General features: G+C 50.4%; 1 protein-coding gene across 1 annotated transcript; it reads left to right on the top strand.

Annotated features, from left to right (window-relative positions):
• The first annotated feature begins 331 nt into the window (after positions 1-331).
• LOC100903629 (CD63 antigen) lies at positions 332-27,918 on the top strand. The gene is made up of 4 exons (XM_003748290.2): positions 332-756; positions 25,110-25,298; positions 25,430-25,609; positions 25,796-27,918. The coding sequence occupies exons 1-4, from the start codon at positions 691-693 to the stop codon at positions 26,018-26,020; spliced, it is 660 nt and encodes a 219-aa protein (XP_003748338.1). The 5' UTR covers positions 332-690; the 3' UTR covers positions 26,021-27,918.
• Positions 27,919-27,954: the final 36 nt, after the last annotated feature.

Here is a 27,954-nt window from a genome sequence, read left to right as displayed (position 1 = left end):
ATGTGCACGTGCGTGCCCTCGTCCACGACGCAGGTGTGGGAGGCAGACACCGTTTACTTTCCGCGTCAGCCATCTCTCGGGAAGACTTCTGTGAAAAACTTGCGCTCATTAGAAACCGAATCGTCCCTTCGGATTAAGAATATCCTGTTCTGTTCCGATATACGATCCATGGGTATTCATAATCGAGTCACAAAAGTAGGCTACACTCAGAATTATTGGAAGCGTGATCGCTGCGACGAGAACTGAAACTTTCTCTCGCCCGACCGGCCCTTACCCTGACAGCCTCTCTCCACCCAAACACCTGATGGACGTTACGGCGAAGTCCCAACCCATAGACAGCGGCCGGGTCGGCATTGAACGTTCGTTGCGGAGCTGCTTTGGAATTTCGTTGAAACAGTTTCACAAAATCCGTTCGCGTCGAAAGTGTCACAACTTAATCCGCTAAGTTATAATTAGCGATTGGGAGCTAGACAGCAAGGGAAAAACTCACGGAAAACGAGTGCAATAACGAAAAGTGCTCCGAATTTGGGTTCGTCGAGTGCATCCACTGCTTGTAGCTAGGAAAGAAGCCGCTTCAACGTGCCGGAAAGTCTCAAGGTGGAATCTTCGGGAGATAGCCCCTGAATTCGTGCTTGAATAGTTGATCACTCGTATTTTCAATCAGCTCGCAGGACTTCGCCATAGTTCATCATGGTTCAAAGTTGCGGGTTGGCGTGCATTAAAACGCTTCTATTCGTCTTCAACTTTCTATTCGCGGTAAGTACTGTGTTTGCAGAACTTCATTTGTTCAGATTTGGCGCAAAAACTGCATTTTACCAGCGTTGACTCTGATCCAGAGCGCCCATTCTGCCTCGAGCTCGCTGCCCATCCCAAAAGCGTGTATTCAACCGCCAGTTTTTGACGGCTCCAGTGCGGCTCCACTCAGCCCCGCCAAAAAGTCCCCGAATCGTTAAGGAATTCGATCGTTTCGGGAGGATTGTGGGGGAACAGCTATCGGTAGTTTTTATCTGAACAAAAACAAGTGTCCATTACGAGATGAATTTCTTCTCCGGAATCTGGATCGATCATGCGGAGCTGATCTCATGTATTTCTTCATCAGGCTTCGAGGGTCTCGGACGTTACTTTTGCTTCGAATCATCCCGCTAAGACTCTGTCCAGAGCCTATCGAGAATCGCTCTGATGCTCTGCCGTTTGAGATCTCCGGCATGAAAGGAAAACTGCATGCGGAACTCGATCGGAAACGATGTTCCATCCAATTTTCCGCGAGCTTGATGATAGAGCGAAGTTTTTCGGCGGGATCGAACATGCGGGCCCATGAAGATAAAATTGAAAGGGAGGATCGGAACGAATTGCGGAGGAGAAGTACTTTCTCAACAAACAGGCGAATGCAACTTTTGTTGTTCGAAAACAAGATCGAAATTCGGTCAGTGTTTTCTTCAGAACGCTCGGTGTTCGGAGCTCGAGTGCTGCGAAGCAAGTGCCGACACTTTACAAAATCCCGCAGTGATTCCAGAAATAGAAAGCATCCCTTCCGATCCGTCTTTCTCAGTCCGAATTCCTAGCGTTCATCTCTTTGTTGTTCGCTCCTATTAGAAATACTTACACATGGGGAGGATGATTACAAGAGGTGGAGGCCGGCTCCACCATCAATAGCTGGCCACCGGTAACTATCTGCCGGGGAGCGATTTTCTCCACGAAACACGTACGCTCGCTCTGTATAGGAGTCATGGATGTATGTCCCTGGAACTCGAGTGATGCTCGAGATATTTCAATTCATGGCTACAGAAGTGTTTCCGACGGCCGAAAGCGACTTTCGATTCGTTGACGCTCATTATTCGGTCGGGTTTGGACCAGGCAGCTGAAAGCAACATTGGCATACATGATGTTCGCAAACTAAATACCATCCTAAAATTAGTTTTCGTTGAGTCTTTAAGTGCAGATGGCTAACATCTGAATAACATCTGCTTCGTACGATATCATTCCCGCGGTGAAGCGCTCCTCCCGGCGAAAGGGAAGCCAAAAATAGCGAACGGATTTCGCGCTCAATATGGTGAACTTCGTTCCTTCTACCGGGCGTACTCGCATGCAGTCTGTTCTACGTTCAGACTATTCATGTTTGGATATCTGCGGCTGACGTGATGCGGCTCCGGGAGGCTTCTCCCCTTCGCCTCGCCTCGTACATCATCTCCCCATCGCCTAAGACGAATCCGTCGCGTCGGAGCTGCAAGCTATTAGCTTCGGTATTTGATTGCGTCCGCGATGAATGGTGGAATTTTATTGGTCATCGTAACGATAGTAAGGATTCGAAACTAGCAATCGACGGAGACATCGCGGCGTAATTCCGCGATCCGGAAGTTTTCAACAGCAGGGTTCGACGGCCTGTCGTTTTCCGAACGAGTCCGGTCTGGTCTCCATGCTCGGAGCCTTCACGCTTGTTCTTAGGATGATCTTGAAAGCAATGCCGCGAACTTCAAAACAGGAACATTCGGGAAAAAAACAGGCTGGGGAAGAAACCGTTGAACTTGATGGTGGAAAACGAAGCGGCTGGCTCGGGGAAGATTCCCGAAACAGTTGGCGAGTGTTGACGTGTGTAGGGTCGTCAACACAGCGGGTATCTCACAAAGAACACCGGCGATATTTTTCCTTTCTGACCACCTGTCCCAAGAGTGGCATGTAGGCGGTCACACAGCCGAATGGCGCGAGCAGTCCGACCGACCGTCGATCGGTCGGTCGCTCCATTGGTCGGACTGTCGGATACACAGACGCGGTTCTTTGTTACGATCCATGGAGGCTAGGTGGCTCCAAACGTGTGTTGGAACGTGCGTACTCATACGCGGATAATAACAACCCTGTCTCATGGTCGGTCGCGGACCTCGAAGATCGCTACATGCAGTTCAATCGAATTGAGGACCGAAGTTTCCGACTCCAGAGGGCCCATTTTGTGCTTCTGCGAAGTTCCCTTCGATTCTCCGGCTCGATCCCTCACCTACGCCTTCGACGAAGACGCGGCAGGGGGAAGATCCGACGTCCAAGGGGTCAGGCGATTTCGAGCTAATAATCCGCGAATCGATGCAGAGGAATGAGAGCCGCCAAATCATTACCGGTCACGGGAAATTGGTGAACTGCGACTTCAATAGACGGATACGGCGTCAGAGTACCCTGCAACCCGCAAAGGACGGCGTCCCGCGAGACGTTGGTATCGATCGCGAGGATTTCCACGCGAATCGCATCCTCTTGCGTCCTTTCCATCACTAGCGGAACGGTCTTCTGTGTTTGGCGTTGGTTGTCAAGGGAAAACGAGAGAGCAACCTTGAAATCTCCATTGATCAGCCCGATCTTCCCGGACACGACATCCTTGGGGCTCGTTTACCAATCGTCAGATCGCATTTCTGACTGAGAAGCTACATTCCTGACCGAATGGCTCTTCTCTCGGGGCTGGCGACGACGTCGACGACGAGGGAAGCTGCTTAGAATTAGCGCGAAGAAGAAGATGCAATGATTACAATGACATAGTTCCAGCTTTCGGGGCAGGTCTTGCCGGGCGTCGGCGAGTGCCGTTTGACGATGAATAGTCACGGAGCTCGGAATCGCCGTGCTTCTTGGGAGTTCGGTTCCGAGCAAGGTTAACTTCTTCCGGGAACGCGTATCGTTCCGTGACCGATGAGCGAGGGGCTCCTCCGAGCAACATCGGTATTCTACTGGTATCAGGCGTTCGACCATTGAAGTCTTCAGCTGTCCTCTCTGCGTCGCCTCGAGGAAAACGTTCGGAGCTCTTCTGCTCTTGGAGAAGGGCAGCCCTCACGGTCGGAGCGTGCGGAAAAAATTCGAATTCTAACGCAAAAAGCCCCGATGACAAAGGCGCAATGCGCATCGAAGCGATTGGTGGGGATGGAGGTACGAGACTGTCATGGCTTAAGGACTGTCAACTGTCACAACCGAAGTTGGAATGATGAAAAAAAAACGACCGGGAAGACGGCGAAAGAGACCTAGAAGGGGAGCGGGGATGGACAAAAAATGCTTGACGAGCATTCTCGCTGGCGACGCGTCGGTTTCTGAGTGAACGCCTATTTGGAGCTTTTCTTTTTGCGTGGAGTGGCAGACCGTGTCATCAACACCGAAGATAGTCTCCCGCTCTCGTTAATTCGATCCAATCACATTCGCTTCTCGAAATTTTCAAGGAAATTCTCGTCAGCTGATTCAGTACGAGACTCGCTCTGGGACCACAGAACTCTATGTCATTGGCCGACGACAAATTTCATGGATAGACCACGGGAAACGCCACTCCACCTCGGCGACAATCTCGTGGATTGCGGTGTCTGAACTTCGAGACGCGACTCACGTTGGCACAAAGCGGAGGAACCGTTGGTTATTTCCCTTCTTTTCATCCTCTTTTTTATTATCCCTCGCTTGAGATCCAGTGTAACACGAGAATGAGCCGAATACTCGCCGACTCGAGCGCTCCAGCTGAAGAAACGACGAGAAAGTCAACGTCTGCCGCAACGTCATCTGAAGCAATCGCGTCGGAAACGCGCCGTGTTTGTGAATCACAATGAGCGCATCGGACCGCCGGAACTAAAGCTCGAAGGGCCGCCACCTTCGGAGACACGACCGAAAATGCAAAGAGGATTGAAGAGTTTCTTCTTATTCATTCGCTTAAGCAGCTCCGTGAATGGTCTTCGGCACGTGGATCTGTGCGCTGCTAAAGCTGACTGTGACTCCGAATAATTTTTGTGCTTCATTTCGAAACTCGGCTGATGATCCGAGTTCGCTCCCGAAATTCCTCGGTCCTGGGAGTACCCGCGGGTCCTCTCCGAGATCCATGTGATGATTCGACCGCCACCCAACTTGACTCGTTGGAATATTGCCAGTCTCATTCGGTTGCTCGACAGTCGTGGAGTTTTCTTAAGGAGCGGACTTTCGGGAAGAATACGGAATCGGCAAAATCCGAAGAACATCTACCCAATATCGAGCGTATCAAGGAAACAGCTACGGGAGCGCTTCGAGAGATTTTCGTTCTGATAGGCGACGTCTTCGGAAACAAGAAGGAAGCTCTTGAAGAAAGTGAATACAATGAGATAGATAAATAGAAAGCGAATTCATGGTCCAAGCTGCGGACACGATTTGGATTGAAGCCTGGAACAATCGTTCCGCGGCGTTTCGGGAAAGAACGAAGAGTCAGAGCCGAAGAGTTACCTAGTTGAACGGAAGGAACGCCTGACACGCGCAGCTAAGTGACGAGACCGTGATCGCATTTCTCCGTTGTCCGCCCGATAAATTCGTGAACACAATGCCTCGGTCGCTTATTCCAACAATCTAGATTCATTGAAAAATCTCCACTCGCTACTCGCCCGAACTGCCATCTCGTTCTCTGGGAATTCTCTCTTGGAGACTTGGAGACGTTTTCGAATCGTCAATGTCCTCAGCCCGCGTTGCATTCGTGAGCGGCTCGTCATCATCGGGAAATATTCAATTTGCGACGCTTTCTGGAGCAATGACACTCATCGAATCAGACCTTTGTACAAACGGGCGGTAGAGCGACGAGCGGCCGGCCGAGCAAAGCGCGGCCAACCTTGGACAAATGATGGGCTCAAATGAGGATGTCCGATCCATGCGATATTTAATTTTTCCCTCTACGTTTATCTTTCTATTCCACCGACCAGCGTATCGATGTGAGCATCGCTCATAATGCCTAACGTGCCTCTCGATCATTGGAATCACGATCGCTTGAGATACGATTGCTTGCTTGCTCGGTTTTCATTCGGCTTGGCTTAGAACCCTTCGTCCGTCGATCAGCTGACGAAGCAGCTCAGCCTCCGAAACATACGTCACCCAGTCCGCGGCAAATAGGAGCAGCCCGAACGTGACAAGGCGCATTTGATCGTGACACGCTCTACATCAGAGATTCCTCTTGGAAGTTGCATTTACTCCGCGACATTCAATGCCCCATCTAATGCGGGATCGCGAGAACCGTCCTTAGTCTATTGGCAGATTCCCCCTAACCCCATTCCCCCGAAAGATTCCGTTTTTTTTCCTCATTTTGAGATCTTTGCGAATTGCACGCAATGGCAGCACGTCAATTGTGAGATACAGGGAATGACCAGGTGAGGATCGGGTCATCTACCTCTCCGGAACAAATCATTAAGAAGAGCAATGATCGAATTCGAGATCTTGTTCGTATCGATCCACGCTCACTCTGTCGCAGCGTCCATGCCTTGTGCGAGAATCGTGGATTCCATGGCATGATCGCCGCCATCCGGATGGGAATTATTCTATGAGAAGGCTCGTGGACTGTCAAGCCGGTGAAGGAGACTAGTTAGCTCCGACGGAGCTTCGATCGAACAGGAAGGGATCACCGTTTTCTCGACAGATTCTGATCGAGTCGTCTCACCAATTCATGGAAGAACTGACTAAGCGAGAGGAACCTACTCGAACATTCTTCGAACATTGTCGGACGACTATCTCGCGCGAATCATGACATTGTGTATTATTAGGTGAATATTTTTTCCCAATGCAATATCGATGTCTGCCAAAATAGTTTAGTCGAGAAGTAGGCGCTAACGAGATACTTCTATGAGTGAGGCGATGGCGGCGGTGAGGGAGCTGATTGTCCGGCGTCCAGGGAAAACCTTCGTATATTCGTCGGAAACAATCAAGGCCTGCATCGAGACAACATGCTTGATTGGAATTAAGTATCAGACGATGATGGAGGTTTCGTGTCGATAGCGTCTGTCAGCTTGGGTTGAGCTCCCGAGCCGGAAGCGACAGCCGAGTTCGGCTAGAACCCACGCTCGCTCTCCATGGAAGTGGACGAGATGGAGTCCGCGAACGGATACACTAAAAATGAACATAGGTAGTGTGGATTCATGTCAGCGACGATCTGAACTGCGACTGATAGAATTAGTTCTTGTTCGGTCGTGTCGAGCCAGAAGCTGAATCCTATATCTCCGTGTGCGATCCGGCAAGCTCCTCGATCACGCGCTAGCTCAAGCCCTTGTTGGCCAAATTGCTCGAATCGGTCCGACAGAGCCACCGTAGCTCGACGCGAAAGCTAGTCTAGCTCTGACGGACGCTGGCCCGACAACGAGTATGGATGGAAGTTCAGAAGTACCTACCTGTTTGTATACATTGAACACTACTGAGCGTTGGTCTCCGTGACATTCGAAAACTTCCCGACCGATCGCTTCCGAGAGATCACAGGATTGTTGCCGATATTTCGGTCATCCTTTCTTGGAATCTCACGGATAATAACTATACATATCCATCAAGGCGACCGCGTTAGAATTTTCCCGGAAGGATGACGGTGGTGGGCTCGGATTCATTCCGTACGGTGTCCAAATATCTCGAGCCCGGTTGTACTTCCGTATGCTCTTGGGGATTTTTTGCTCTGAGAGTGCCGCTCTATTGCTCCTTACTATGTAGTCGAAAAATTCAACCGTATCCATTGCTGAAGTTTCGCCAAGAAAATTCAACAATCTGGCAATCGTGAGACTTTTCGAACAAACAGACTTGACCAACTCAACGAGCGCATGATGGGATCAATGAATGCCCTGCCTGACAGAGTGACTTGAGGATTTGAAAGTGTTTGAGTGAGCTGTGTTACGGCCCCACAGCGAATGGCCCAAGCTGGAAGCCGTGGTCAAATGGACCCTGGCAAGATGTTCACGATGTTGACGCAAGGTCTTCTAACGGTTGGTTCACATCACGTGAGATGTCTAAATGTCGTTATCCTTTGAGCGGAAACATTCTCTCATCCGAAGTTGGTCCACTGACTGGGACTAGACGGAAAGAGCTGGTGATGATTACACACCCGGCGCGGCGAATCGAGCTGCTCCTACTGTAAGTGTCGATTCCATCGTGGTGAAGTCCGCGAATCTTCTTCGAATCCCCGATGCGTTTCTCCCATCTGAATTTCCCGATTGATGAGCTCTACTTCTCGGTCAGTCAGATTGAAGTCCGTCTAACGTCTAACCAATTGTAGCGGGGGCTATCATTCACCAACTGAAACATCCACTGCCATTCATTCGAGAGATGTTTCGCAATGAAGAAGGTTTTTCTGTTTGAGAATTCTTGATTATTCAACGAGCAGAGATAAGGACTGGGAACGTCCGCCAGGCGGTTTGTACGGAGCTGAAACGCTGGGCGGAAGTCCAGAAGACGGGAGGCTTGGTTTATGTTTGGTGCGAACCCGACGGCTGGGCCAGGCATCCAGCCGCCCCAACAGCGGCGATCGAAGATGACGTCCGCGTTTCCGCAGAAGGTGAAAGGAAAAAAAGCAGGACGCGAAATGGGAAGAGAGGAGGCGGAATCGTCAACGCGCATTTATCGAAAATCGGCACACACAGACAAAAAGATACTTACTCACACACCGCCACGGTATTGTCAATAGGAAGAACGGCTAGCCGAAGAGTTCATATAAAGTGTCAAAGGTACGTGTAGCTCCGTCGTGATCGTTCGCATGGTTCCATCCGTCTGGGAAAATCAGGCACGCGCTCAATCGCCGCCATGCGCTCGGGCACAGCGGCCACATATCTAGGTAGAATATTTCGGAAGCAACACTTTTCGGTGTCCCGTGGCGATGTTATAATGTTTATGGTGAGACTTTCCGCAGGGGAAATTCATCCGGCGTCAATGCCGCCCCTCCTGCGATGTTCCCGCGCAATACTTCCTTCCGCGGAGGCAAACCGCGGACATCGACATATAAAATATCGTTCCTGCTTGGTCACAGAAATTGAGACATGCTCGGAGTGTTAATTCAGAGGAATCGTAGGCTCGCGTACTCCAATTACATGTTCGGCTTTCTGGGAGAACGGTTCAGCGACCCGATCGACACATCCGGAGAGATGATGAGAAACAGTGGAAGCCCTCGACGGAATCGAAAGTCGATTGTGCAATTATTGCCGAATCGGTTTTATCTACCTCCAAACTTCTTCCTGGAGCCTCGCCTTAGAACGCAATCTCCCGAGCGTTTCGGAAACTTGTTCAGAAAACGAAACTCAGCGACGGATGAAGACTTCTCTACGGGCAGCGGCGAGCGAATCGATGGACAGGCATCCAAGCGAGAGAGATCTCTCGCTTTCTCTTCGGAGAGCCCTGGTTCATTACGCGCAAGTCTGCGCCGAAGTGTTCACTGACTTGCCCGCTCTCTGTATCGTTTCCGAGCGTGTGATCCACCCGCAAGCGTCGCAGATGCAGCCCATCGTGTGACGTGAGATGTAGCTCTATTCTCGAAAAAACCAAGGCCAGATCGATGCGACCCTTCTGCGAACAGTAGGCGCATCGGTCTCATTTTCGCTACACGACATGCGGAATCATCGACCTGAAGGATCCGAGCATCGACAGAAGCATTGAATCACGAGCTCATGAGGGCCGATTCAAGCTCTTTGGGTTCACTCCGAATAGAATCTCGGAGTCGTAATTCCCGCCTGATAATAATTGGCGGCTATTCCACATTGGATCACCACTGAAGCATTATGACCCCGTGATCATGTGGTCTCCCTGACTCTATACGAGTTATTGACTCGACGCCGACGCTAGAACACTTTGTTCATGAGCGCGGACTCTTCTCCATGTGAGCGTGGCATATTCCTTGCAATGGATTTGCCCGGTAAGCACCTAGCTCAGAACAAAGAGCGGACGGGCGACCCAGATCACAAGGCCGAGGCCGTCGTCGCTGTTGTCGGGCCTTTCTGAATGGCGCAGTTGAAGTGCGATTCTGGAATAAACGACGAGCCAGTCTTGAGCCCGAGAGGCGAGTCGAAAGTTGAAAAGCGTTCAGGATCTGGTTGTCGTTCGCTCGAGCCGTTACGCGGGAGGTCTAAAGAAGTTTCAGGTCTTTTTCTCCGCTCGAAACGGTCATCAGCGAGATTGCATTCCCTTTTTCTCTTCGCTATGATACGGAGCTAGAAAGAAATCTCCCGAAAGTCAAGTCGAATGCCCCGATGCTCCTCCTTGCGACTCAATTTTCGTATCCCCCGAGATCTGTGAGATCTTCGAACTTCTCTCACTCAGAATCGGAAGCGCGTTGGCAAAAAAGTTTGACGGTCCGTCGATTTGGTACAATGGACGGATCAGGAGGAAAACAGAAACGGCGCGGAGACACTCGTTGGAAGGCCCCCCCCAGTTAAAGACAGCTCTGGCGAGCAACCCTGTCACCGCGGTCGACCCGCTTCTTCTAAAGAGTTTTAATTCCTGCCGTCGTAACCGAGTCCGACCGCAGCAACGACAGAATCCGGCTTGGAACTGCATCGAGAGCTCGACATGAGGGCTGTTATAGCGATTGGTTGGCTCGTAAAAACGATCCTTTGAACTCGAAAGAGATGAACCGCCATACATCTGGAAAATAATTCCGACTCCTGTTACCGATGCTTCCGCTACTGCTCGGCTCGGGTTTACTCTTGTGCTACGGAACTGCGCCTCGACTTATTTTGATAGATCCTCTGGCACGAGCCCCGTCTCAAATGTGAAAACTCATTTCCCCACGCGAGGAGCACTCGGAGTATCATCACAGCGCCAGAGTTTTCTCGCTATCATACTTTCGGCGCTCCGGCAGAGTTTCTGAGGCGGAGAAAAGAAAAAAAAATGTCCTCTTGCGTGATGTTCCCGTCTGTGAATTCATTAAGTGTAGTGAGCGGAAAAACTTCTTTGTTGTTGTGTCCTGATTCCTCCGCTCACGTGCGGGGACCGTCTAGATATCAGCATCCAGCTTGATTCTTAATTTCTGGGTTCAATAACCTCTTCAGTGGCTGAATCAGAGTCCTTGAGAAATCCAGACCTCCCGCAAACGACCGCTTCTCTAGCCGAGGGCCGAGAGGCTCATATCGTGCACATGCATCACCAGGGAATATAAGTCCGGGTCTCCCTCAAGCCCTCCGTCAATGCCCCCATGAGGGGAGAACATGAGACTATTTCCCGTTTTCTCTCGCCATCGTTTGCTCGAGCTCACTCAATCTGTTTCCAGAGCTGATCCGCGAATTGCGACTCGGAGCAGAGCTTTGTGTGTATTCGGACACATCCGTGTACGACGAGCACACGAGTTGGGACAATGTTTTCTGATCGAGACGGCTCTACGGAGGTAAACTCACTCGAAAACGACGACGGGAACAATAGGCCGGAACGCATCTGGTATGAAAGGCTGCCCGGGTCCGCTCTGTCTGAGGACCCGATGAATCGAATATGTCAAAGAAACGGCGACGAAAATACCATGCAATCCCCCGAAGAAGTATCGAGTCTAAGTCGTTTATTTACTCAACATTGGGCGGAGAATGAAAATGCGAGTCGCGATGGTGCTCATGATATCCGCGATTCCTCCTTGACAAGCATCCTGAGCCTAGCTGATATAAGTGTTCATTATTTATTTACTTGGTCCGACGATTCGCTCAGCGGCTTGCCGCGAAAAGAATGACGAGATTCCCTCCTCGTCACTGAATTTGAATAAAGTAGTCAGCAGCGCTCGGTGGTTCCAGTTAGCGGACAACAAAGTACCCTTCAGACGACCGCTACGGGCGACACTCCGGGCTCGAGTGGGTAGCCCAAGTTCGTCGACAAGTGGGTTTTTCCCAAAATTTCCGCTTATTTTGTACCGATCAAAGATCCGACGAGTCACTCGTCGATTCAAAGTGTCAACTCCTCGATAGATCTGAACATTATCTTTCGGTTGTGGAATTAAGTAGGTAGATGTAGCTTCGGCAATGCAAATTTATCCGAGGCGATCATTCAAAAAGTAAAACAAACGACTGATGAGTGAAGTACCCGCTTGTACCACTCCTCCAGAGCGCCGAGCCCATAGCGCAATGCGGTCGGCTCATCCAGTAGGGAGATTCGTGATTCCGATTCGAAGTCGAACAGAAGTCCTTCCGTGATGATGCTGTGATGTCGCGCATCGGATCGCTCCATTGAAATTAACGACGACACGTACATTACGGCAGAAGTTAGGATGAATTCTCCGGTAGTCGCACGACGCTCAACGAGACCGATTCCCAAAATGAGAATTCGAAAGGAGTGAAACGAAACTTCAGTACCATTGTAAGTCCGTGGGAGTGGCAGGAAGAGATCGTGAGGGAGAGTCCCGTCGATCTTGTTTCGAATCGTGTCTCGCCGAGAATCGATACTTCCACTCTCCTTCCCCGATGGTCGACTGAAAGGAAGCCCTCGGCGATCGGTGAGCCAATCTTGAAGTGATTATGGACGCGTTCCGAACACGACACACTCCTGACCAAACAACAGACGACGCCATGGTCGATAAAGTGAAAGTGTGCCTTTGAAGCAAGCTTCATTGACTCCCCGGCCAACTGGGTTAATCTGCTCGCCGAAGATTGATACGCACCTGAAAATAGAGCGACGGCTTCCCTCAAGGGTCAGATGTGGTTCGCGGAGCTGTCGCGCCCGTAATCTAGATTCTGTTGTGCCTGATGATGAAAACAGAGACATATGGCGAATAATTTTTCGGAAGAGTCAATCAAACACCAGAGTTCGCGGCATCCAATTGACTTGTGTCTCAGTCAGTGCGTCAAAAACAAGTTGTCGGGGCTACGAGCCAGGCCCAAAGCGAGCCAGGCCCAGGCGAAGTCCATAGCCCTGGTTTAATTAGTTTGGGAGCCACGCTTTCCATGGAACCCAAAGGCTCATATGACGACGCCGCGTCGGCCTGTATGGGAATATTTTGAATCAGAGAGCATTCATGGAGTTCCCTGGCGCAACGGGGCCGCCGCTGGAGTTCCTGGGAGGAGATATTGGGTTCTGTTCCATCGTTGTGGGCAGGAAACGGGGAAGAGCGTAATAGAGAATCTGAACGAGTCGCGTGCACCTCGCTCCGTTATTTTAGCTATGAGCGAGTCCTTTACCGCGGGAACTTTCTGCCTGAGATTCGAAATTCGCTGAAAACCCGACTCCAGAGTTCTCGGTCGTTCTCAATAGAGCGGCTCCGAGCCAGATTGAGCTGGACATCGCTCAAGGCTGCTCGTCCGATCTGTGCCTCCGAACAATCACGGCATCAAGCCTGTCGGAAGTGGCTCTGGCTCCAACTGAAAATACCAATTCGTCATCATCCATACAGAGTGACTCATCCTCGACAATAATTGCAACGATGCACGTTTTTGTCTGTCGTCAACGTGGAGGGACTCTCCTCCTCTCACCTAGCATGGACTCATCAGGACCTAGTGATCCAACAGCTAGCCTTCATCGGAGCCGTCTACCGTATTTGATTTCTATTTTCGATTTCATGGAATCCACTGATTTCCTGGATAACCGGCCTTTATTCCTGGCGGTTCCGCCGATCGATTCAAAGTCGACGTAATCTGTCAATCTCCGGTTCAGGGATCTTCATGAAGCCCTTTGCGTGCTGTGGTGATAGAGAATTGAGCTTTGTTGATGGCTCTATCTGCTGTTGTTTGTGTTCAGATTCGCTCTTTGGACACCTATCGTCATTGCAGCAGCCGTCATACAACATCGTAGTCGACGCGTTTGGCTGCTGCGGCTTTCGGGGTTGCTGTCGACGTCGAAGGCGGGGTTTCCCAGTCTCCTTCCTGATCACCTCTGACCCTTCGGTGGTTATCGAAACCGTTTCTGGGTCAGTCTGCCGACGCCAAGCGCTCAGATTCCACATGGTTCTGTGATAAGCTAGCTGGAACCGTCCAGCAATCAAGCCCGTCATTATCCGTCCGATGTGATTTCCAATAGGGGTTTCGGGAAATGGGAGTTCGGGAATATAATTAAAATAGTCTCCAGACCCCGAGCAAGGTATTCGTCCCGGGATGGATCAGACACCAAACCGCGGAAGAAGAAAATCTCGTGCTGATGACGTCGAAACTCCCCGCTAATGAAGACTCGCTGCTGCATGCGAGTGGTCGTCCGTCTTCTGTTGAGAGCTAGTCCGGTCGTTTGAGGCTCCATTTCCGAGCACTACCAGCATTGGTAGTAGCGAAAGCGTCGCGGGCCAGAAGCACATGTGGTTTTGAAAATACGGCATATTTTTAAGTGAGGGGTGCCCCGCGAGTGTCCGTAGGACCGAATTTTGTGCTCGGGCATTGAGAATGGTGCACGGTGCATGCTCGCCGGACCGGCTGTAGACTTGACAGCTGTGCTCAGCAAAGCAAGACGGCGACTCGCAGTGAATCCACAGAGTCACATCCACTCGTTCGTCCGGGCGGAATAGAAACAGGAAAAATAGAAGCGATCCAGACACGAGAGCAACCCACCACCAGTTGTCGAGGTCTTCTGTTCGCTTCGGATTGATTCTCATTACGCAATACCGGTATCGATTCAGTGATTCTTCAGCGCTCACGGAAGCGTCAGACATAATCAGGATCTCCACAACTTCATCTGTGGATGTCCATATTTGTCTTGTTTGCTTGATCCTTTGAATGTCCTGGGTGGCCAATGTTTCGGAGCAATCGTCTTTCCGCGCTCTCGGTGGTCGGTCGGTTCTGATAAATGGAGTTGAGTCTCATTTCTAATCGTTTGTCAAAGGTCTGACGGAAAATCGAATCAGAAAAGCGTTTGGATGTTCACTCGCTCCATCGAGCAGCAGATCGACGAGCGAAAGTGGAAACCAAGGGGCGAAAAGCGCGTGAAATCGCTTGGACAAGCTTCGTCAACTTCTACAGGGAGTGGTAATGGATATTTTCAGCTGTTGCTAAAGAGAAGAAAAACCGGAAGTTCTGGAAATAGCGCCGATCGTGACCTGAGGTGACCAGGTCGTTCAGCGGTGTTCTGTGATTATTTTAAATCAAGGAATCAAGGAATATACAATGAGCGAGGATTTGTCGGAGAAAACTCCGAGACGATCTGGGTCGCGAGATGTCGCCTGACACACTGGTTCATCGGCCGCCAGTCCATTGTAGGGAGTCAATTCCGGATCAGGATCGAGAGAGGAGCCGAAGTTCGCGCTGGCATGAAAAAGTCTAGCGCGGAAATGATCGGCAATTAAGTCATTGTAAGAACAATTCCATGGAGGGTCGGAAGCGGGGTCGGGGCATTTTCGGCAGATGAAGATGCCGCGGAAGGTTCCAATGATTTTCATTTCCCGAATCATCTCGATTGCGGTATTCTCAAGTCGGATAGATGCCTCGGGATATTTTCTGTGCTCATCCATCCCAGCTGAGACAACCTTGGACTCGCGGCTCGCCGTCGAGAATCTGAGCTGCGCAGAGTCGACGTTTTTCCAGTCAGCAGAGACAAGCGGGGACTTTCGTATAAATTCCATGGCTTCCCACCTTCGGTACGGACATTCCTCCGCGGAAGCATCCCTAATCAAGCCAGTCCTGTTTCCACATTACCGTATGGAGGACTGGGATTTTTGAAGGACCTTCGTGCTGAATTTGAATGAAGAGTCGGCTTCAAAAAGCGACCATAATGTCTGCCCCCGAGAATGTGTGAGTCAGGACTATGTCGAACGGGATTTAGGATCTGCTTCGCAATCCTTCCGCGGATGAACTCATGTCAGTGCTGCTCAGATGCCCGCGTCTCCCACATCCCTGAATGGAGAGCTCGACTTATGTGGATCACCTGGATGGACACTCCCTCGGGGCGACCTTCGTTCCGCCGTCGTTCTTCGTTGATCTTGATTTCCAACCGGAGTTGTTCCAGCCTGATTGTTCAGGCTTAGTCTTGATCACAGTAGGGGTGCTGCCGAAACCGATCATGGTCATCCCCTCTTGCAGTTCTGACTTTAGGAGCTCAACGTCTCTGTTCCTCGGATCGAACGCTCTCTGAAATCGCATTCAAGCGAAATCTTAGAGCTGCATTTCTGGAAGGCTCGCCAAGTCGAGGAAGTCTACCATGTGTTCCGTGCGAATAGCTTTTGCGTAGCCGGTACAAGGGTTGACACAACGTCGCATGCCACAAAAGTTCCCGCGACTCCATTGTTCATGGTCGGTCATCGAAAAGCCGGGAGCTCTTGGAACCATTTGGCAACAACGACTTACGTCTTTCATAGATGTTTTTTTTGCATCCGCCTAAGCTCGACATATTGCTTCAAAGTCGCATAGTTCGCGAAATCTTGCGGCTGATCTGTTTATTTCGAAAAACGACAAGAAAGCATTTGCTCGCAAGCGGCTCAGGAAATCACGCCGGTGAGCATTTTGGGCTTCCCAATCAAAATGGGAAGTCAAGCTTCAGGGAACGCACTGCAGAATCTTGCTCTCCGGCCCTGATCGCTGCCCCGGACCTCAAAAGAGCACCATCGCCATGCCCCTAGTGAAAGGAGAATATCGAACAATTGAAGGCCCGAATCAGGCTTGGAGTCGGATGTCGGTACATTCAAAAACTTGTTACCGCAGTGCTGTCGTGAACACCCGCGGCATTTCCAGAAATTAATACCAAGATATTTTGAGTAAGCGTCATGACTCGAGACTGCGATGTGCGAAGAGAAGCAAAGTAACTTTTTCCGCATTGTTAGCATTCCGAGACCGAATCGCGATCCCGTGAATGAACACGATCGTATGCAGAGGCAAGAATGTTCCGCCCGTAGTCACTGGTGAACGTCTTGGGGGTGAACGTCTCTGGCAGGATCGAAGCTTGTGTATATTGCTATTGATTTTGGAGGTGGAAACTCGCCGTCTCGACCACTGCCTGCTGGCGTGCCGTTCGGTTGTCCGACTGCACATTCGCTCGCTTGTCTCGCTGTGGAATCGTCTCACACTATCGGTTCTTCTCACGTCTTTTACGACGCTATTTTGGTGAGATTGACTCACCAGGGAACCGTAACAATATCGCAATTACATCTCTTACAGGACAAGACTTCCCTATTTTCGAGAATTGAGGAAGCAATATTGCACCTAATGAATAGATTATCTGGAGCAGGCTTGTCGCTAATGCACCTTCAGTCGCCGTCATCGGTTCCGTGGTTCGCCGTGCTGGGCCACAATAATGCAGATGGATGGCTGCTTGTTCTCTCTTGATCGTCTCCTCGTGATTGTTGCTAACGAATAAGGGGACTCCCCGGGCAACGGGCACCAGAACCGATGATGAGCGGTGAGAGACAAACGGCCACGCAAATTGGATGCCCGCAGAAGCGAGTGGGCCAAGCACCAAGTGCCGAGCTTGCATGATACATATGAATGTTTCGTTTCGACACGAAGCAGCACTAACGCTTCCGCCATTCAGGAATCAGCGAAAACTCACGTCGTCTTGAGTAGTAAATGACACGTGAATGCTTTCGTCTCGGCCCTCCTTTTTTCCTCGCAAGCTTGATAGAATACTCACCGCCATGGGTTTCGGAGACTTGAGTTAAGAACCCGACATGAGCCAGCGCAGCGATTTGTATATGAAAAAAAAGTGGAAGTCTGATAGGTGCGTCGGACCGACGGGTGGTCGATCGAATTGCGCGTTTATCACCTCTCGAGCAAACGTACATAATCGCAACGACGCCGCTCGTGCGAGAGGTGACGTGGGTTCGATCCCCCGCTGTCGGCGGAATATTCTTGCCGGAAGCCATGTGGAAAAATATACCCAAGACCTTAAAGCTTGGTTGAGCGGTCCCGCCCGACGAAGGTTTTTTTTCATGGGTGCGTCGAGAACATACTGAATGCATTCCAAGACTCAAACTCGCACGGGAGACTCGAATATTCGCAATAATTCAGGCATCATCTCCGATTCTGAGGCCTCCCTGATCGGACGTAGACTCCTTCCGAAACGCCTTCATTTTCGAAACCGGACGTAATCAGGACAGAGACGATCTCAGACAGGTTAGAGAAAGGAATTCACGGAGTTCTTGAATATTCAAATTTGATTGGCCGTCACAACATTGCGGTCGACGGAAAAGAGATCGCACCACCGCGTTTTGCTCCATGCTCGAGAATACCGTGATCGGTCGTAGTTGCTCTGCAGAAACCTCAGCAACAATAACGCGAACGTCCGGTCCCGACATTCGTCCGTCGGTCCGATCGCTGGTTGTTTCGAAGCTGAAGGAGCATCTCAGTCAGCTGAAACGAAACGTGGAGTGCTATAGAGAAAAAAAAATAAAATGTATTATCTCGTGTGAGTGACATCGACGACGAAGCGCCAGCCAGCAGTGGCGATCGCGAACCACCTTCACCAACCCGTAGTGGCTTCGAAAACAGCAATTGTGATAGCAGTAAAACACTAAGGGTAACGATGGTGATGGTTTCCCGTCGTTTCGTATGACAGTGCCGAGTGGGTCTGGGTCTGTCGGAAGGGTTTTTTTGAGGAGCTTCACGTGCTATACGGACGATCAGCGAGCTTCGAAGGAGTATTACGGACGAGAGCAGCTTCGCAAACTGAAAACGCGAAGCGAACTGACACGATTTTACGCAATGGCTTTCCATGCGAAAATGCTGGATTTGTTGGAGGAGTTCGCTTCCGCGTCGAACACCGCCAAGCTGTTCAAACTCAGCGCATTAGAAAGGGCTCTCTCGACCAAGTTCATGAAACTCCAGCAAGTTAACCAGCGGATCATGATAAATGTCACGACGGAAAGGTTCGATATCAGATCTCTGGTTTGAAAAAAGATTTCGATGCGGTACTTGGTGACCCCAATCGGTTCCGTTCGCCACGATCGCGAGCACGGTGAAGAAGGCCTCAGACATACCCGCGGATCGGAGCATCGATTGATCAGATTATCTTACTGTCCGTAGGGGCGGGCTGACAGAAATCGATCGCTGCCTCGAGAGAGTTCCGTCGAACCACGGGACATTGAGCGCTCTGAAGACTTTTCCTAACGTCGAAATCTGGCACGGCAATATCGAGATTCCCCCGTCGGTTTTGACAGGTTACAAAAGATGTGCTCTCCATTTTCCCCAATCAGTGACCTCAATACTCAGGCGGGAAATCCCGCTGCGCTGAACCCTTTCGTGATTTCCGACCGCTCATTTGGGAAGCAATCGTTTCAGGGCAGGAGTTAGGTAAGAATGTCATGTGCGCTTTAGCCGGTTCGCCTCCGTCAGAGGGGAACGCGTCAGCTATTTGGAGGTGCTGCCTATTCTACGGACCCTCGGGCGTCGGGAAAACTTTGGCTCTTCGGGTACGAAGTAATCTACAAAGAGTATTTTTCTCGTCCTACGGATGCGTGATCCGATGTGGTCCATCGCCATCTCGGATGGAATGATGGATTCCGGAAGCTTAACAAAAGAACTCTTGACAGATCTTGTATGAAAACTGCCCCAAGCCCTGGCTTGGTTTTTGGCTCGATGTTGAAGAACTGCGGCGTTGTCAAGACAACCTGACCGAGCTTGTGTTCTTCTCTGCCGTCTGCCATAGTCCCGCAATAATCATTTTGGATAATATCGACAAGCTCCGTTCCACAGATCGCGCCGTCAACGTGAGAATTTGCTGCGATTCGCTTTTAGCGGGAAAAGCGAACAGGGGGATTCTCCCTTTTCTTTGGAAATCTTCCTCTTGCACATGTCTCCGAGAAAGCCGTCGTGCCGTCAAACTACAATGCAACTCTGGCGGACTACCGTGAAGCTCTAATGCTATCGGGCCATTCCGACGTCTGAGTTTCCATATACGTCTCGAGTGTCGGACGACATCATCATGTACCGAGTCTCCGATCCGGAGAGAGTTTTCCTTAGTGAGGGAGAATCCCTTCAGATTCTTTGTCGTTCGAAAAGCTGCAAAGCGGTGAAGGAGGACGCTTTCCCTCATAAAAAAGCCACGCTTCGAATTTCACGCATTTTTATGGGTTAGCTGGACGAGTTAGTTGGAAAGCATCGGCTTATTCGCTTGTTCACTTCATTCCATGCGTTCGGAAATCGTGAGCAGGATCTTGCGGAGCGCCTGAACTGGTTGCGTAAGCAAAACTATGAGAACGCGCAAAGCGTCAACTTCCTCGCCGCTTGTCGCGAGCCCTGGAAACTGCCTCAATCGCTGGTTCGTGAGCTGAAACTCAAGATCTATTTCGAACTTCCTCGCGCGTCACAAAGACTCCGAATTCTGCGATCGCATTTGCCGTCGTCTCCATCCAAGTCGACTTCTGCGGTTCCGCCGCTATCGCTCAGCAACGAAGATCTACTGCGGTTAGCGAATCAAACGGGTACGTTGGTCCGTCGACACCGATGATCGGGGGCATGGAGGAGGCTCTCCATTGTTCAGCACTTCACAGTTCGTCCGCAATTTGATTTCAGACGGTTATTCGGGTGGACAGATTGTCGAAGCTTTGCGGAGCTCCCGAACGCATCTGACTGTTGAATCAGTGGTGGGAAAGCTCAAGGAAGACTACCGGAGGATATGCGAGGCCGATTATCTCGCTTATCTCGAGTCGGATACGGGCGCGAAATTCTGAGCGGCTGACACGCTGATCGAACTCCGTCGAAACAGCCGCTGTGGCTGCGAGTTCCCGCGGGAGAAGAGCGTCGGGCGCAGCGTAGAATCTGAAAATATCTCGTGAATCAATTAATTATTCTCTCAATGATTTTTCCCTATCCGATTCGTTTCGTATTACGGTTCCCCGCCCGGCTCGGTCCATTCGATTTCGGTCGAAGTAGGGACAAGTTCTCTTCCGTTTCACGCTGCGCTGGCCGTACGCACCCGTGAGATGTTCTTCACGGCGGATTGTTGTAACACAGAATTGATTACTGTCTTCCTCTTCCTATTGTGATGCGAATAACGACGAACATGAGTCAATCGGTGAATACCCTGCTTTCGAACAGGTGACAGTCCGCGTCGATCACATCCAGGAAGTGAACGCCGGCCCTGCCGGGGCGAGCGGAGGGCGTGGGTGAGGGGCCCCTGGGGACGGCGGGGGACCAGGGAGCAATCGTATCGATCGCGGGGGTGGACGGCCTGAGCAGTCAGGCGGTCGGTTGGCCGCATGCACGGACCGAGTGGCCTAAACGCCAACTGTTTCAGCGATACATGTTTGGAAGGCTAGTCAAACGTTTCGTTGGTGACGGTTGAGCATTCCTTTGGTGAGCGTTCCGTCATTCGGGTCGAAAATGATCTTCGTATAGCGCCGCTTGTCCATTAAGTCGCGGCCTCAACTCCGACCTGGAGACCGATTAGAAGTTCGAAATAAGTCAAGTCTTCGAACTACTCGCTGGGGTCTTCCCAGAACACAAGCGAGTGAGTTCATTGTTTGCGAAGCGGACAATGATGTTTGACTGAAGTCATCGCAGATTGAGGGGTGAAGTAAGGGACCTTGACTTCAAGTTTCACATTCGAGCTGAGGCCGCGCGCGCGGACACACCAACAACACTCCGCAATTCGAAGTTTTGACGCGTTTTCGTCGTTCTCAAGTTCTTCGCCGAGAGTCCGCTCTGCTAGACATGTCAAAAGACTGCGGACGGCGGATCGTCACGGAGCTTTGTTCACTTTCTATTGAAGCATATAAAAAGCGATGGGGCATCAACCGAGACTCGAGAATTTTATTCCAAACACTTCTTCTTTCGGTACGCGGTACCGTTAGTTTTGAGCGGAGCATTCAGAAAGTCACACACGATTTCTGTGAGGATTCCAATCGCTTTCTCCGCTTCCTTCCAATGACAACAATTGTCATCCGAATCGAAGGTTCAGTGGACAATTTCACGGGGCCGCTCATTCTGACCGTGGTCCAGACTCCTTCGAATGAAGATCGAGAAATGGTTGTTCTCCCGCCCATGGAATGGATCCTTCCCACGCTGTTCTCCGATGCGGGTCGCCTTTCAGCGCTAGGATCGAAGAGTTGGTTCCCAGGTTTTCCTATCCATGTCTCTCGGTCAAATAGTTAGGAACCATCAAGGCTCGGGTGATCTGCTCAACAAACTCAAGTATCGCCCGCCAGACTCGAGACCTCCTCCAGAAAGTGGAAAGAAATGAAAAATTCAGCTGAGGTGTCCGAGTACCCATCGCGGTCCTGTTTGTTGGAGTTCCTCGCCGGCTCAAAATTGCTCCTGGGAACGCCCGGGAAGCGTTTTCTTTCGGCTTGAACTTCTGACACGACGAAGAAGTCCCTGTTACGCATTTCATCAAGTTGCGTGGCATCGCTGACCTAGATCTCACATTCATTTACCAGAAAACGCCTCAATTGGCGAGAGCCATCTATTTGACAGAGCGGCCCGGGCTGTCGGTTGAGCGGAGAGCGGTGATCGCTGCACTTGTTGCTGATGCATCAGGCTGGTAGTTTCGGCGTCTCTAATTATGAGATTTTGCGAAACGACTTCCATGTCGGGTTGTCTGAAAACATCAGACAGTCAACCGATCAGCGATCAGCAAGCTATACGAGCTACTGGTCGAAACTCGAGACTTCACGAACGACTGTTGAAACAAACACGAGTGAGGCAAGTTATTGTGGATTGCACTTTTCACTTCGTGCTTGCTCCGCCATGCCAACAAACAGAAAATAGACGACCTTCGGTAACCTGCTCTGCCGAGCAAACAAGAGAAGCCATTAAGGACCTCTTCCAACATCTAATGATGAGAAAAGAGGGGTGAGAAGCAGCGAATAATAATAATCGTCCTAATTGGGCCCGGATATAAACAGTGATGCGCAGTATTTCGATTTGCACCAGGAAAAAAACGCGAGAAACTCAGCGAGAGAAAGCCGCGAAGCTCTACGCAAACAGAAGGAAAGCGATCCCTGACACTTCGTCAGCGTCTCTTTCGTAGCCTGGAAATGAGCCGTCCCGGCAACGTGACGATATCTGTAATTGAATTATCTTCGGGACGGTGAGAAAGTCAGCAGACCTTCCAGCGAATGAAACCCAGACCCGATCCGTGAAGCGAGGCCGCTGATCATTGGGCTCCCATCGTCAACCGAACGAAGGGCTCTCGCTAGAGTTTCCGAGGGCATCGGCGTCCTTCAAAATTTCTAAGCCTCACCCTTGAATATCATCAGTCCCAACGCGCATCCATCGGCGTTTTCCTGTCTCGGTCGACCTGAGCTCCGAAGTGCACTCGGAGATGAACTCGCAAAAGAATCAATTTGATCCCCCCACGACGGACATCCATACAAGATACATGCAATATATGAAGTTCGGATCAAATTACGGCAATTCATGGGACCGAATCTCTTGGACATGTTTCGCTCGTATACGTGACTAGTCCCGCACGAGAAATAGGTTGCCGGGAGCCTTGATTTGATCTGCCGCTATTTCCCCGTATCTGGGTGACAAAAGCCATATTCGTGAGAGTTCTCACCCTATCGATCCGTAAACTCAACTCGAGCCGGCGATCTCGCTCGAATCTGGCCCGCCGAAATGGAATGCATCCGTTCGCCCTCATTTTTGCCGACACGGCCAGATTTGCTGCGGACAATCCGGAGAGCTCCGGGGTCGAGGCAACGAATTCCGAGCCGATAAGAGGTTCCTTCAAATTACACCTAGCATAGAAACTAAGTCACGGACTTCAAGGTCCCCTCGATAGGGATCTGCGTATCGCGCCTATCGGTCTCGTGGGGTTTAAGGGAACGAGCCGAACCCACATGCAGGATCAATCTTAGGTCGGTGGGGGCGAGATCGGAGATTAAATAATGTCGGCGTGTTGTAGTTGGAACTGTACCGAGACGACAGACCACAAGGCCAAGGTGAAAGCAAATCGAACGTAGAACCCCCAAACTATAAGCAAAAACTCCGCATTATCCACGCTGCTGCATTCTTAGGCAAATGGGTCCTTCTATCCCGAATGGACGAATGCTTGAACGATCCTGAACTTACGGAAGTTTGGGACTTTTTCCTCGTCAGACAACTGTGAATACGGGCAAAACTTTATTGAACCAACCGTGGAAAAGTGACATGAGTAAAGGCAGTAGGGAATAGTTCCGATATCCAGAACTTTATTCGCTCGTTTCCATCAACGTTGATTGGCATCGGAGCGCCTACGCGACGGAAGTCTTGAATGTTTGGAAATCTTGAGTTTTCGAACTTCAGAGTAGGTTATGAGGGGTTCCCGGATCGCAGAATTAGGGAAATCCGAGAATTCGAAAGCGACGGAGGGCTCTCGGAGTACCACATGCTGACGCTAGATTTTCTATCCGATGGGAATCGGAAGTCTTTTACGGGTCTGGAATAAACTCGTACCGCTGCCGTGGACGCTCCTGGGCAATGAGGCTGAGTGTTAGACTCGGGATCATTGTCGACAGCTGTTCAAATATAAATTGGAGCGATTTCGAGCAATCATATCGATTGCCTGCTATCGCGGAGTAAACTTGAGCTGACAAAACTGTTTTTTTATGGTTGAAGATGCAATTCTGATCTTTCTTCCCGCTATATTTTTTCTATGGGACTCTTCGCCATTGTATTCCTGACAAATTTTGGTTACTTCCGACAAGCGTGGTCCAGCTCTTCTCTTTGAATCGGAGGGATTCATCCTTCGGAAGGGCTTTCAAAGGAAAGAAAAAATCGTTCGCGATGGGAACCGCGAACATCGAATGACGGATCGGATGCTCGGACCAAGGATGTATGTTACTTTGCGTTCCGCTGAGCAGGAACACGGCGATTTGTCCGGTCGGAAGCTCATAGGTGGAAGATTCGTCTTCTTCTCCCGTTACTCCGAAAGGCGCGAAAACGGGGTGTCAGTTCCTGTCGCAGCTCAAATTCGCCCAGGGAGATCCTCTATTCCTGACCGTCTATCCTCTGCGAGACGGCATCGCGCCATTCGGAAAGAATCGCGTGAACTTTCGTCTTTTCGCTAAAAATAAGTCGCCTCGATCGAACGACAACTCGTGTTCTCGGGTCAATGCTCCCATCCGACGAGCCCTTTTCGAGTTGACAACGGGAAACGCTCGGGAGCAGTTCGAGCAGTGATTCTGATGCAGACAGGCGCCTTCCCGATCCGTTTAATAAGGTTCCCGAGAACCCATTCTCAAGGTTTCCGGCGACGCGGAGTCGGAGCCGACCGAGAACTTGAGGCGATCGATTACCGCAAACGAATTCTCGTGCAAGCAAAATATGCGTCCTGATGGGAGCTCGATGATCTTGGCGGTCACGAACGTGAATTCCGTGTCGCTGTCGCGAGCTGTAGTCTCAGAAAACCGATTCGACTCGTAATTATATCGCCTCCCTCCATGGCACATTGAGTTACAGGATTATTTCCAAGCGAACACTTGAAATTCCGCCGCCGTCAGTCCGGCGTTGCGGCACCCGATGAAGGCTTTTATCGCCCTCCCGGATATCATTCGAATCCTTTCCCGACTCGCCGCTGACGTACGACGTGGTCTAAAGTTCTTTTTCTTCGTTTTCCAGGTATGCGGTATAGTTATCATCGTATGCGGTGCAGTGTCCCTGCATTTCATGAAGGGGACTGGGCCACTCATCGGAGAAAACTATGTCAGCGCACCCATCGCGCTCATTGTAATCGGGGTAGCTGTGTTCCTGCTAGCTTTCTTAGGATGCTGCGGGGCGTCCCAGGAGAGCTATTGCATGCTCACTATGGTAGGTTTCGCTCGATACGGGAGTTCCAACATGAATACGAACATTGTTCCGTCGTAGAAATCGGGAAGTCACACAGAATTCCGACGTCTTTACTCTGATGGGTCTAACACGCTGTCGTATCTTGCCTACAGTTTTCGACTTTGTTGTTCCTTCTGCTGTGCGCTGAAATCACGGTCGGCGTTCTCGCATTCGTTTACCGAGGTAAGGCGAAAGAGATCACCGAGCAGCAGTTGAGGGCATCAATGAATGACTACTACAAGAGGATCGAGGTCAATCCGACCAAGCAAGCCTGGGACTTCGTGCAAGAGAAGGTGCGGGTAACACTTTGACAATACTCAATTCCTTTATACCGGAAATTCTCCACAACAATATAAATTACATACCTTTCTCGCTCGAGGCATCTTTCACGTTTCCGAAAGGAAACTCTGAGCCTGAATTTCTGTTTGCCCGTATTTCCAAGCAGGCATTTTTCTAATATCCTCTCTTTATGTTTCCAGCTGGAATGCTGCGGCGTGACCTCCTCCATCGACTGGAATAGCGTCGGGAACGTACCGCAATCTTGTGGGAGTAACCCTATCCACCTCAAAGGGTGTCTGGATACGCTTGTGGCTAAAGTTGAACAATTTTCAGTTTACGTAGGCGTCGCAGGTTTCGTCATCGGGGCAATCGAGCTGATAGGAATTTGTTTCGCTTGTTGTCTGGCGAATGGGGTTAGATCCTAAGAGTTACAGTTGCCTCAGGTGAAGGAATGTAATGCTTTCATCGCGCTCAGAAAACCATTATTTTTTGGCATTGATTAGGCAGGAAGAATTCCGTGTTTGGAAGGAGCAGGTGGATCGAAAACGATGAGCGAATGGGAACTTAGTCGAAAATCATCTTGATGATGCAGCGGGGAGGATAATTGAGGAACCAAAGAATTATCCGTGCGCCTGTCACATCCGAACGGTATGAAGCGGCCGTTATGGTATCAAGCATCCGAGCGAAATTCTGGAAGATTCTGTAAGGTCAGAGTTTGATGAATGGCTTCCGCATCAAAATGATCATCATCGGATCCACGGAACGGTATTCATCGATCAAGAACCCGAGCAGAACTTCAAGTTCCTCCACTTTCTTTCTCGGTAGCATCGAACCTCTAGACAGCAGATGCCCGAGAGCTTTCACTGACCCTGATGTTTCGCCAGGACTTGAGTTTCTGGGGAGATCTTCCGATTGCACTTCTGAAAATTTCTTCCCGACGACCCGTAGCATCTGTAAATACGGGCAACAATGTTTTGGAGCTGATTGCCGCACCCGGTCCTCTACATAAACTCGACACACGATCGACGCGCCTGGCTTTCGGAGTGAAGTAATTCACACCTCAATAGGAAGACTTATCCACGTCTTCGCGGCGCGCGCTCAGCGGCTCGCGGATCACCAGAGAACGGATACTCGTGCCTAGTAGAAAAGATCTTCGAACTCCGATGTGCGAAACATTTCGATACTGAGAGAGAATCGACTCGTAAGAAAAGTCTCATCGACATGAAGACTCTAGTCATCGAATCAAAGTAGATACACCTCGAACCTTTCGAAATGGCCGATCCTGATCACTGCGAGCTCACTCAAAACTCGAAACTTGGAGAACTCCCGAGCGTATCCGAAACCTTGAGAAGGAAGACCGCTGTTGAAAACAGCTCCAGAATCGCCCGGCTGCGTCGTGTGGCATAGATTGTTTTTCATTTTCGGATGCCATGCGTCCCACGGGTCATGGAAGTGCTTTTAGCTTATTTATACAGAACGATCATTGGTGGGGAGATCTGAGGACGGCTGGATTTTATTTCAAATTCACACGATGTATTCCATACCTTCTTGCCCATAAGGATGGATGATCGCGGATTCCAACCATTGAAGTCTCAAACCCGTTGGTTCTGCAGTGTATGCTCCCCGTCTACGTAGACTGGAGAACTCCTCGAGTTGGCATATCCAGTCTTGCATTGCCTAATGGGTGTTTCCGCCCCGTTCCCTCACTAGATTGCCTCAAAATCTCCCGGAAGTCTGGAGACTGCCCGGGGACATGTAGGGATTACGTCACGATTTTTTATGGTCGAATTCCGTCGTTCTGGCTGAAGAAAACGTTATCGACCTCTAATTCGTCCGATCAGTTTCCGCGAGCGAGTCCCAAGTGCATTTGTAAGGAGCCCCGCATTTCGCGACCGCATTTTGGGTTTCTCTACCGGTTCGGCTGTTCGCGAGAGTAGATAGAAGTTTTACAGAGCAGTGCGGATCGGAGGAAACAGGGATTCGAGATCTTAGCAGCGTTGGAGCACTATCGATCGGCAGCCGGAACCCGGGACGACTCTCTTTCCGTGACTCATGAAGACTCTGGCATTTGGTGTTTTATGAAACGGGAGGCGGGTATCGAATACCTCGCTCATTTCTTATGCCTATATGCCAATGCACATTCCAAAGAAAAGAAAATCGTTTCAAGCGACGAGTTCGGGCCCTACATACATATAAGGACTCCAGGGAACGCTGGGGGTATTCAGATCCCCTGATGAAAGATGAGAATAATGTTTGCGAAGACGAATACTGCTATGTACTACAGAATAATAATGTTTGAATAAAGTAAATTTACTATTTATAACTTGACCTCTGGGTTCTCGATCTTGCTAATGATTTC

Source organism: Galendromus occidentalis, unplaced genomic scaffold, assembly GCF_000255335.2.
Source record: "Galendromus occidentalis unplaced genomic scaffold, Mocc_1.1 scf7180000077530, whole genome shotgun sequence".
NCBI lineage: Eukaryota > Metazoa > Arthropoda > Arachnida > Mesostigmata > Phytoseiidae > Galendromus > Galendromus occidentalis.
This window is presented reverse-complemented; position numbering and strand designations above follow the sequence as displayed.